The sequence below is a fragment of the Planococcus citri genome, chromosome 2 (assembly GCF_950023065.1).
Source record: "Planococcus citri chromosome 2, ihPlaCitr1.1, whole genome shotgun sequence".
NCBI classification, from domain to species: Eukaryota; Metazoa; Arthropoda; class Insecta; order Hemiptera; family Pseudococcidae; genus Planococcus; species Planococcus citri.
Genome location: NC_088678.1, coordinates 66,924,244 through 66,937,138, shown reverse-complemented (window position 1 = coordinate 66,937,138; position 12,895 = coordinate 66,924,244). Strand labels below are relative to the sequence as shown.

Here is a 12,895-nt window from a genome sequence, read left to right as displayed (position 1 = left end):
TTCTTTTAGCTAAAAATTGCAATTTTTGGCATTGGCCTACCTTCATTTTTGAAGGATTTATGCAACTTTGAAGTTTGAAAACAGATCAATTTGAGTAAAATTTCAAAAAAAAAAATTTCATCAAATTTTACTCAAATTGATCTGTTTTCAAACTTCAAAGTTGCATAAATCCTTCAAAAATGAAGGTAGGCCAATGCCAAAAATTGCAATTTTTAGCTAAAAGAATGCTCTACAAGCTCCCCAGGTTGTATTTTTTATTTTGACAATTTTTCAGTTTTTGCTCATTTGGTACACTTTAGACGCCCGTAGCTTCCTCCCATGAATAGATAGAGGGTCTTGTAGGTAGCGCGCCGTGCTCGTCTCGGCGAGATCTACACGTTGGTACCACATACGTATTGGATTGCTATGCCACCAAACGCCGGCTAAAAGCTCAATTCTACATCCATTGAATCACCCTTAGTTCTGATGTATTTAGCTTGATTTACCTGAGTAATTGTATAAGTTGTTTGTATTTTAATGCAATTATACGAGTCAATAACTCTACTTTCAATGTGTTTATTTCATGTGAATCGGATGAGAGTACAAATGTGAGATGGACTATGTGTCATTGGAAATAGTTGATCTGGATGTATATGAGCTATCCGACAAAGTACAAAAATATTCACCCCCTTAGGAATATTTTTCATCCACCCATCGTGGTATTGATTTTAATAATACTCATCTATGTTAATTATGACCGACCCCACTGTTACAAAATGAGTTTTTTTTTTGGAAGTTTGGGGTGGGGAGGGGCTACAAAAAATTATGGACATACAATTTTCAAGAATTATTAGTGTGCTCCCAAAAAAAGAAAAGACCAAGAAAGGCCTACTTATCTCATAGAGAAATTTGTAGTGCCAACACCTGGCTTCTTTTATCAATGAAGGGGTTGGAAAGTCAAAATTCAAACCGTACTTATCCCACTCGTTCTTCAAAATAAAAAAAAAAAAAAATGGAATCGTTATGTTTTCCAAAATGAATTTTACCAAAAATAAGTAAGGAAGTTTCCAATCGAGAGAACTGTAATGTATGCTTAACTCCGCCCATTTAAAACACGAGAAATTTTAATTTCACATCAGGAAACAGGTACATATGTACATTTTACGTCTACGTGTACCTATACCTAGCAACTTTTCATTTATCGTTCACTTAATAAAATTGAAATTGAAATACCTAATTGTGGTGTCATTGGTCATTTTTTTCTCCATACCTAACATACTTACTTAGTTATAGATACCTACGTTCAAATATCTAACAATAAAAATTAATTACACCTTCGAGTTATGGAATTAAAAACATACAAAACGCAGTACCTACTTAATACATATAATTACCTATAATCTTTTGCCATGTTCATGTCATCGTTCCCCTCTTCATCTCTCACCTATACTTTTTTGCTTTACGCGTCTTTGTTTTCGTATCTAGGTAAGTAAGTATTTATTTTGGGTACCTACGTGTCGAGTTATCAGAAGGTAGTTGCAACCGTTGCATAAGTTTCACGTGATAAAAATATCGATATTCGAAGGTGAAATATATAAAATTTAATTCATAAAATAACCTGTGTTAAGTTTCTCGATCAATTGAAAGTGAAATCATTCTCGTAAATGAATTATTTCAATAATTAGATGTGATAATAAATCAACATTTTTCTTTCTTTATAAAAATAAGGTAAGATATTTTTACGAATAATAATTTAAATTGAGATGAAAACCTCTCGAATAAAATTGTATTTACTTGTTCCATTATTCTTTAGATGTTTTCAAGTGTATTCGTATTCAATGTAACAACTTTTTTATGCACTTTACCAATCATAATTTTGGTAATTTTATGGAGATACATTATCAAAACCTATCGACGAGATCCACGTTTAGTACAATTTGCTGAGACCATACCAGGTCCACCGGAAGTTTCAATATTTGGAAGCTCCGCAGATTTATTACACGGAGAAGGTATTTTTTGGGAGATTTTTCACTCGCATGAAGTAGGTAAATTCAAAATGTTTACCTATACTTTGCTACTTTCATTCAGATTCCCTCAATAAATTGATCAAATACACAGAAAAATATGGACATATGTATAAGTTATGGTTCGGTAGATATCTTGTCGTAGGTTTATCAAAAGCAGAAGATATCAATGTAAGTATTGTTTTGAATTTTATCGCTATAAACTGACTGAACCGAACCATAAAATTATGTAACCACGTAATACTTTCAAAGGCTGTTTTTATGAGCTCGAAAACGAACGGGAAACCAGATTTATTCTTTAATTCATTTCACGACTATTGGGGCGATGGATTATTCACAAGCAAGGGTAAGTTTATCCATCGATATGCAATATTTTTTATAGCTGTAGGATTTTTACAGAGAAATTCGTAAAATATTACCTTTCAATATTCACTTACAGGGAGTATTTGGAAAAATAACCGAAAAAAATTAACGCCACCTTTTGCGGGTAGCCGATTCAAACACTACGCAATCCATATAAATGATAAAACAAAAAATGTCTTGAAAGTGCTGGAAAAGCACGTAAATGGACCAGAATTCGATATTAAGGACTACACGCCTTATTTATCATTCGATATCATTACAAGTAAGTGAACTTTTGACGAATTTTATTTCATAAGAGTAGAAGAATGGAGACGATTGACAAGATATTTGAACCTACTCAATACTATCCATTAAATTGCAGAAATTCTATTTAATGTTGAACTCAGCTGGGATAATCAAATGGTCAAAACATTTCACCACAGTACAATGAAGTATGACTATGGTCTATGGTACCTACTTGTTACCTAATAATAAGTTTTAGGAATATACAAGAAAATAATTAACGTGAGTATTAACTATCAATTTCCAGAGCTATTATAGCAAGTTACGAAAGAATGTGTTTACCATGGTTCCATATGAAATTCCTCAATTATTTTTATTACGGAAAAGAAATCAAAGAGATATACGACAGCACACGAGCACTTACTAAAAAGGTACCGTGGATATCAATCGCCTGGATTTTTTTTTTTTGCAAGTGATTTCAGTACCGATGATTAATTTCAATTACTTTTTTGACAGATTTGGAAAGAAAAAACGAGTCAAATAAATAACGAAGTTAGACTTCATAAAGAAAATCCGGACAAACTTCCGGTCGAAGAAATACCCCCCAAATTATTTTTAACAGAAGCATTCGAGTTACTCAATGACGGATATGATGAAACAGTCGTACATGATGAAATGATGACTGCAATTTCTGGAGTACGTAACTCAAATTCATCTGATAAAGCAGGGGTCGAAGGTGGTTGGAGCAGGGTTGGAAACCTGAGAATCCGATTCACAAAATCAAAAAACAAAAAACAAAAAAAATGGTGGGAGCTACAATTTTGGACAAAACTGAAAAAAAAAGTTTTTAACAAACGTTTTTCAATTGAAGATTTTTTTTTGATTTTTCTAGGTTATTTTTCATTTTTTGAGGCTGGAAGGTGTTTTTTTATTCGTCATTTTAAACCCAAATATGAAAAATGAATAAATAAGTGACAAGGTGGGTATCAAAAGTTACCTACCACTTTTTGAAAATTTTGAAATCGCAGATTTTGACCATAGTTGTAAATTCTTTCCTCCTCAAAAAAAAAAAAAAATGGTTAAAAAAGAAATGTTAGAAAAACTAATTCGAAAATTGAAAATCGAAAAGTCTAAAAACAAAAACAAAAAAATTCGTTTTTGATTTTTTCATTGTTTTTTTGTGATTGTGAGTTTGAATGATCGCAGCATTTGCAATTTCACAAGGCCAATGTTTGATGCAATGAACCTTTCGAATCACAATACCTAGGTACATTTAAATTGAAACCAGAGCAATGAAAATGAAACAAAAGAGGAGATGAGGGGGGATGGAAATTGATTTCCAAGCGAAATTTTAGGAAAACGACAGTTGAAATCTGAAAACTAAAAAACTTAAAAACGGAAACGAAACCACAAAAAAATGACAAAAATACCAAAATGACCCCTCAAGGAGCTTAATGCAAAAATAATGCTTACTTATGTATATACTTATGAATTTTAGGGGACAGACACCACTGCCACTGTATTAGCATTTTTAATCTTATCTATTGCACTTCACCAAAATGTCCAGGTAAAGATATTAATTTACATTACTTACTAATATTATTAAACAGCTTAGAAGTCTTCATAAAGGGTCTTGTCAAGCTCAGCGTGGCGACCTTGGGGAAAAAGTCAATGCGAATTAGGATAAACCAACCTTATAAGGGCACAAAACCCAAAAGAACTTAGCTTCTCTTTTATAAGCCTTAGAAGTTGCTGAAAGTAGCATCGAAAGTGAAGTCACTTTTGAGCATAACATCTGCCAATCAATTACGAACAACAAATTTTAATAATTCGAGCACAGAATCATCAAAGGGATCTCAAAAGTCAAAAGATACCACATTCAAGATGTCAAACAAGACTGATGTAATCTGGAACAATTTTACCATTCTTGCTTACAAGGGAACCTCTTGAGGTGTCCGTCTCCAATTTGAACGGGACCGCGATTTATGGAAAGAGCATGTTCTAAAACCCCCAAATCCAAATTTTCAGCTGCCCAAGTTCATTTTTTGATTTTTTGGCGAATTTTTGAAAATCCAAAATTGAATATTTTGGTGATTTATGCTTTTTTTTTAAAAAGTACGTAGTTGATCAGTAAAAATGTTCAAAATAAGTCCTAAAACTGATATTAACCCCTTCAAATCCAAATTTCGCCATTCCCAGCCATTCTGGAGCCTCCAGTGCGATTTAAAAATTCTCCAGAATTTTCAATTTGCTCCAGAAGGCGTGAATATGAAGTAGGGCAGCTAAAAATCGAGTTGTGTGTTATACTCGATCTGTTTAACGAGTTTATCCACATTTGAGCCGATTCTGGAGGGGACACCTCAAGAGTAGTACGTAGTTGATCAGTAAAAATGTTCAAAATAAGTCCTAAAACTGATATTAACCCCTTCAAATCCAAATTTCGCCATTCCCAGCCATTCTGGAGCCTCCAGTGCGATTTAAAAATTCTCCAGAATTTTCAATTTGCTCCAGAAGGCGTGAATATGAAGTAGGGCAGCTAAAAATCGAGTTGTGTGTTATACTCGATCTGTTTAACGAGTTTATCCACATTTGAGCCGATTCTGGAGGGGACACCTCAAGAAAAATATCCAAAAATCAAAAATTTCTCGTTTGTGAGAAAATTTTTGAAATTTGCGCGAATCGCTGTATTTTGTCATTAATTAACCACGCGAGAGCGAATTTAGCCATTTCCAGCCTTTCTTGGGCCTCCCTTTAATTTTTGGATATTTTTATTATGAAAAAAACACTCACGCAACTAGCGTGAGAGAACCGGCTTTTCGTAAACATGATAGATTATTTTTTTAAAATAATCGATTAATCGAAAGAGAAAATAATAATCGTTAAACGATTATTTTTCAGGCCCGATTAATCGATTAATAATCGGCCCATCATTACCCATCGAGTTCCTAACAAGAAAACGCTGATTTGACAAATCTGCGAAAAATATTCAAACAATTACTACATCGTTGAGTTAAGCGAAGAGACTCGCGATTATCCAAATATTGAATTGAAATTTGAATAATTACAGAAATTAGGTACGAGAAAATTGAAAATTCGACCATTTGAATCGTGAAAAAAAGAGATTCAAAATCAGGTAAAATTTAAAGGCAAGAAGATTATAGTACTTCGTTTAATTTTGGGGATTAAAGAGGCACCTCAAAATATCGTAAGCCATTTTTTGTCTTTTTCCTTCCCTCCCAGAACCATTCATTTTTTTTTTTCAACATCAAAAAAATGCTCCTGAATTTTTTATTTTTCGAAGAAATTATCAAAATCCATACTTGATTATTACATTTATCATTTTTTTTTCAAATTTAAAAAACGTCAATTTTTTTATACGGTTTCACGGAGTATTTTTTATTTTATTTTTTTTAAATCTCCTTTATGTTGGTCCTACAGTCCTGTATGAACCCCATTAAAAAGTAGACCAAAAAAGTAAAAAAAATAAATGACAGAAATTTTGTGAATGTTTTACGTCTGTTTTAACAACACTCTAAAAATAATCTCTTTTCCAAACCCTCTCCCCGAGCCTCCCCACGCAAACAATGACGTCCTTCCTGTACAAAGCCTTTCTCTCCTCGATTTGAACAAAAAAAAAATGGAAAAAAACTGAAAAACTTTCTAAAAATGAGGATTATTTATGAGGAATTTTTACATACAAAATATAAATATTTTCTAAAAATTTTTGTAATTCATTTTTTTTTTTGATTTTTTACAATTATTCGGAACTTTACGGGGAAGAAAACATAACTAGAGGTTTTTTGAAAATAGAGCTGTTCTACGGTACCATGATTCATAAATTGTAAATTAAAAAAAAAATTTACTGACTTGTTAATCATTTTTTTTACGTTAAAAAGTCCCATACTGCTAAGAGGACCAGTAGAGCATTTTTTTTTTCTTTTTTTTTTTTTTAGAGAGAGATGAGGGTTTTTAAAATGAATTCTGCCACAAAAATTGAGCATTTTCAATATCATTTTTTCAAAACTGGCAAAAAAAAAGGATGCTTTTTTAGCAATTCTTGACAACAAAAGGCGAGACTTTTAAGAAATTTTACTAGATTTTTGTAAAAAAAAAAAAAAAGCCGGTAACAAGACTATGATAGTTTTAGCAATAAACATGAGCTTTTGTTAGATAATTAGGAACCAAAAAATGATATTTTCTCGCAATTTCTGTCAGAAAAACGATACTTTGGGGCAACTTTTGGAACAATCTGGGGTTTTTTGGATTTTTTTTGCAAAAAAACGACAATTTTTAACGATTTTTCCAAAAAGTAAAAATGTTTGTCATTTTTAGTAAGAAACCGTTTTTTTTTTTTTTTTTACAATTTTGGTGGAAAATGCGAAAATTTTAAACAAATTTTGTAAAAAAGTATAACTTTTTGGAATTCTTTGCAAAAAAATGACAATTTTGGGCAATTTTTCTGAAAAGTAAAAATTTTTGTAAATTTTTGAAAAAACAAGATTTTCTGGCAATTTTTGGCAAAATAAGCAAGCAAGACTTCGACAATAGCAAAAAACAAGATTTGAAAAAAATTTGTTGACAATTTTCATTTCTGTTATGAGTTTTCTGTTGCCAAAAAAAAAAACAGAAATTTAAAATAATCGATTAATTGAAAGAGAAAATAATAATCGTTAAACGATTATTTTTCAGGCCCGATTAACCGATTAATAATCGGCCCATCATTACCCATCGAGTTCCTAACAAGAAATAAACTGAGAAATCGTTTGGGTATTAAGATAGACATTAGTGATTATTGCTAAGCAATACATTTATGCTTTTAAAAAAATAGGTATACCAAAAACAAAACTGATGAGGAAGTCTGCAAAAGTCTGCAAAAATAACAAAAAAAATCAACAAAGCCTACCTAAGCTGAGATGTCAAAGGAACACCTGAACCGATTTTCCATCGAGTTTCTAACAAGAAATAAACTGAGAAATCGTTTGGGTATAAAGACAGACGTTAGTGATTATTGCTAAGCAAAATATTTAAAAATAGGTATACCAAAAACAAAACTGGTGAGGAAGTCTGCAAAAGGACGCAAAAATGGCAAAAAAAAGTCACTTAATCTGAAATATCTAAGGAACGCCTAAACCGATTTTAATAAAACTCGAAATCTCAAAATTTCGGCAATACACCAGTCGAGAGGGATAAAGCACTTTGTTCAAAATTTCATAGGTTTCGAGTTTACTCTGCCACAAAATTGGTACATAAACACATATATATATAGGTATTAGTATCCAGACTTGTCAACTGTTGAATGGGTTAATTTTACTATACAAGTGGACTGACCAACTTGTCAACTATAGTTGACAAGTCATGGGTTAATTTTACTATACAAGTCAACTATGAGTTTTCAGAAACTTCCAGCAGAGCGCGCATGACTTAGAAATCAAGGCGCGAGGACGAACGCAGGGTCTACAGTTGATTTGTAGTGAGTAGAACATGATGCACTGGTGGAGATGTATGCAAATACATCGATCCTGAGTGTACACAACAACAAATTTGACCTGAAATTTTTTAGTATTTTATTGGCCCATGGAAAAATTAAAAACATCAAAAATTTTTATGCTGTTCAAGCATTCTTGTGGTGTCTTAACTTTCTTAAAATTCAAATTACTTCCCCTCCATTTTTGAAATTTTTCTTCAAAATTTAGCCTAAAAATCTGATTACTTTTTCCAACATGTAGATTTTTTTAATATTAAGTTGAATCTGCAAATAAAATTTTAATAAGTAATTTAGAACAGAAATTATGCCAATTTTAAAATTTTGTTCACTTCTCAGTATATACGCCAAGCATAGTTGACATGTCTGGTCGCAAGCAAATATATATATACTGTCTTATAGTACATTGCGAGATCCGACATATACACAGGCATTGCGAGATCCGCCCCAAAAAATTTTTAAAAATGCTAAAAACTGAAATAATAACCCTACAACTTCGTTCGAACGCACGTTGTAGTGTGTAAACAGTGCCTTTCTATGCATTGCCGCTATCAATTTCGCGATCCGCATAAACCGAGATCCACCAACGGCCTAAACCTGATTTGGGGGTGGATCTCGCAAGATGCGTCGTTTATCTATTTTCAAAAATTGTATATAAGTATATAAATAGTAGATAAAACGAGATCCGGCTGAAAATGGGTGTACAGGGTCCCCCCCATCTCGTGAGCACCGTGGCATATGAAAGAACTTGCGAGATCCGGCAAAAGGATCTCAGGATCTCGCAATGCCGGATTTTATATAAAACGGATCTCGTAATGTATGGTTTTTACATGTATATATACAGTTTTTCAGGGCCCAAGTGGCATCTTTTTTTGTTGTTGAATGGTAAACTGGCATCTTTTTTACAAACTGGCATCATTTTGCGGATGCCACTTTAACATTGCTGTTATTTGATATCCTACAGGTCTGTACATTCCAAAAATAGGGTTAGTTTGGTGATGCCACTTTACCGGATATACAACCGCCCATACCCCTCAGGTTCAAAGACAATATGTGGTAATGTGGCATCTAGCATGTTTCACAACGGAGCGCGCAGAGCGCGCTGTGTTGTAGTGCTCTCCTAGCGCTACCCACGTATATGCGAAGCGCTTTTGTGCTCGTACGTCATAGGCACGTGCGGAGTAGTGCAGCTGTACTATTACATGCCGAAAAATATTTTTGAAGGTGAAGATTAGTGAAGATGCCAGTCTCCTGCATATATTCTTGGATGCCAGATTACCGTCGAACGACTATTTATATATGTAAATTTAGTGCAAAACGAGATCAAAAAATTATATACATAGTGCAAAACGAGATCACCGACTCATTTTTGGTGATCTCGGTTTTTTTCACATAGCACACGTTAATAACGAGGTCATGTACTGTCTCTGTGCAAATTTTCAGGGGTGATCTCGTTTTACACGCATTTTACATACGGATATACATTTTTCAATATTATATAAAGGGCGCATAAAGCGAGATCATGGTAAAATTTAAACAAAGTGCCGTGTAGGATCTCGGTTCATACGTATGCTAAAACAAAATATATCTGACCATGCGCTGGTCCTATGCCTACGTATGAACGTGCAGTTAAACGCGGTCCCCATATAATAAGTTTATTTTTTTTTATTTTTTCGAAATTTTTTGGAGGTGATCTCGTTTTGCACGTTGTATATGTGTGATCTCGTTTTGATACAAATATGTCTATATATATATAAACTTTAAGGAAACCTGAAAAAAAACTAATGGTCCCACAATGATCCCAACACCCCAAAACGCAAAGAAAATTTACTCCGGAGCGAAACTGTCACAGTTGAGACAAATACAGTACCTGACTTTTCTGCGAAAAGCCGGTAAAAAGCTGGTCAAAAACCCACTCTTGAGGTGTCCTCTCCAGAATCGGCTCAAATGTGAATAAATTCGTTAAACAGTTCGAGTATAACACACAACTCGATTTTTAGCTGCCCAATTTCATATTCACGCCTTCTGGAGCAAATTGAAAATTCTGGAGAAATTTAAAAATCGCACTGGAGGCTCCAGAATGGCTAGAAGTGGCAGAACTTGGCCTCAGGGGGTTTGTTGTGTTCGAAATACAGCGATTCGCGCAAATTTCAAAAATTTCCCCGCAAACGGTAAAATTTTAATTTTTTTTTGGATTTCTATCTTATGAAAAAAGCTAGTCAAAAAACCACTCTTGAGGTGTCCCTCCTAAAATCGACTCAAATGTGGATAAACTCGTTAAACAGATCGAGTATAACACACAACTCGATTTTTAGCTGCCCTACTTCATATTCACGCCTTCTGGAGCAAATTGAAAATTCTGGAGAAATTTAAAAATCGCACTGGAGGCTCCAGAATGGCTGGGAATGGCGAAATTTGGATTTGGGAGGGTTAATATCAGTTTTAGGACTTATTTTGAACATTTTTACTGATCAAGTATGTACTTTTTTTTAAAAAAAAAGCATAAATCACCAAAATATTCAATTTTGGATTTTCAAAAATTCGCCAAGAATCGAAAAATGAACTTGGGCAGCTGAAAATTTGGATTTGGGGGTTTTAGAACATGCTCTTTCCAAAAATCACGGTCCCGTTCAAATCTGAGGCGGACACCTCAAGAGGTTCCCTTGTTAGTTTAGAAAATTCCGATGGAAAAAAAGTCACACAAAAAGAAAAATTATTTTGGAAAGAAAAACACGAAAAAGAACGTTCAGGATTACTGTTCAGTATCACAATTCATTTTGAAAAATACAGATATCATCGTGACTGGTTTGATATCAAACCAAACTTTTCTGCATCATCCGATGAAGGAAAACTGCAGCCAGTGGCCTTGAGCTCATTATCTAATATCTAACCTATCGAATCACTAAAGCAGGACAAAGCATTCAATTCAACTTGGATTTACAGTAGGTGAAAGGGCATTGAACTCATGAACTTCAAGTTCAATAATTTGCACTAAATATAATTAAGTAGGTAGATATCCTGAATTGTATAGTGACCAAGGGCGAGGTTTGTAATACAAAATTCTGATTAAAAATAAAGATCACCTAATTGGATTAAGTAGGTGTAGGAACATGGAAACAACTAAGAACCGAAACAATGTTCGAATCGAGGTATAAAAGAATGCCTAAATATTTTTAAGGGGGTACATTCTGTTGACATTTTTGATTTTCCCCTTAAGCCGGCCTGAAGACAATCCTCCTGGTACTTTTATTTTCCTTGAACTCTTCGAGAAAAAATATGACAACAGGTTAAAAATAGTTTTAATTTACAACAAAGTACCTAAACTTACCTATTCATACCCACTACTCAGGCTAAACTATACGATGAAATTTACGAAGTATTCGGTGACAACGACCGTTACGCAGATCAAGAAGATATTAAACGACTATCATATCTCGATCAAGTAGTAAAAGAAAGCATGAGAAGGTTTACTTTGGTTCCATTCATTTTGAAAGATGTATCGGAAGATGCTAAAATAGGTACGAAATCGCGAGGTTATCATACCACACTTTAAGATCAAGCAGCTACCGTAGTACCAAAGAATTCTGCGAACACTGGTCGTTAATTCTATCGATGTCTTCAGGTGGTCGAGTATTCCCTGCTGGTACGGTCATTCTAATACCTATAGCTGCAGTTCATTTTGACCCGAAGTATTACCCAAATCCTTGGCAATTCAACCCAGAAAACTTTAGTTCAGAAGCAGTAGAAAATCGACCTAAACACACGTTTATACCATTTAGCGCCGGTGCAAGGAATTGCATAGGTAGGTACTTAGGTAGCTAGGTAGTAGGCACATACATATAAAAATCCCTCCTTTATTGATGAACCCATTAAATAAATTACAAACATTTAAATTGTACAATAAAAATTATAATGTAATTGCTTATTTCAGGACAAAATTTAGCTTTATATGAAATGAAACTGATTACAATTGCGTTACTGAGAAAATACAGCATACACACCACCATGAAAATGAAGGACATCAAAATAAACAGTTCGTTTACGATAAGCTCCGCGAATGGATACAACATATCTATCAAGTATCGGATTAAGAAGCCTTCTTACTTGTTGAATAATTGAAGATAAAGAGTTTGGGTTTAAACAAATCTTTGTGAGGTCATTTTTTAAAAAATTTTCCACTCAATCCCATCTATGTAGATATTAAATTCTCACAAGAAAATTTTAAAATCTGTTCAAACAGTTGTATTTTAATGCTCATTTTGCTCAGCTAATAAAAGTTGGAATATTCAATAATTATATGGTCAATGTAAGTAGTAATGTATATTTCAAGCTAAGTAGATAATATTTTTCATCGACAAGGGAGCTACTCGGGCGTATCTATACCTCGGCAACGGCTGAACCGATTTTGATGAACGACCTCTCGATAGAAAGGGGTTGAAGTGTAGATGTGCAGGTCAGTGACGTTGCGAATGGGGTTCACTAGGGGGGGGGGGCGAGTACACGAATTGGACGACTGAAGTATCGATGTAGGACGACTGAAATATGGAAAATCAAGGCTGCCCAGAAAAAATCTGACGCCGGAGGGGGGAAGGCGAAGAAAAGACAAGTTATGCTATTTGAGAGGATGGGTGCATCGTCCTTTTGCCGACAAAAAATTGTAATTTTGCCGCAATAATCAAAATTTTAACGTGCTGGGTACCGTGGTATCAAAAAAATTACAAAATCTAATGGTTCTGTTCCGAAAAAGTGAAAAAATTGTATTTTTCATACGCTTCGAGTATTATGAGTACCTACTTTTGGAATTTTTCTGTTCAATTTTCAATAC

General features: G+C 33.8%; 1 protein-coding gene across 1 annotated transcript; it reads left to right on the top strand.

The window, feature by feature from the left end:
* The first annotated feature begins 1,475 nt into the window (after positions 1 to 1,475).
* Positions 1,476 to 12,363, top strand: LOC135837257 (cytochrome P450 4C1-like). The gene is made up of 12 exons (XM_065352471.1): positions 1,476 to 1,707; positions 1,793 to 1,988; positions 2,068 to 2,174; positions 2,256 to 2,349; positions 2,443 to 2,628; positions 2,728 to 2,797; positions 2,896 to 3,019; positions 3,105 to 3,284; positions 4,087 to 4,155; positions 11,420 to 11,588; positions 11,693 to 11,872; positions 12,002 to 12,363. Exons 2-12 carry the CDS (start codon positions 1,793 to 1,795, stop codon positions 12,187 to 12,189), a joined length of 1,563 nt encoding a protein of 520 aa, XP_065208543.1. The 5' UTR covers positions 1,476 to 1,707; the 3' UTR covers positions 12,190 to 12,363.
* Positions 12,364 to 12,895: the final 532 nt, after the last annotated feature.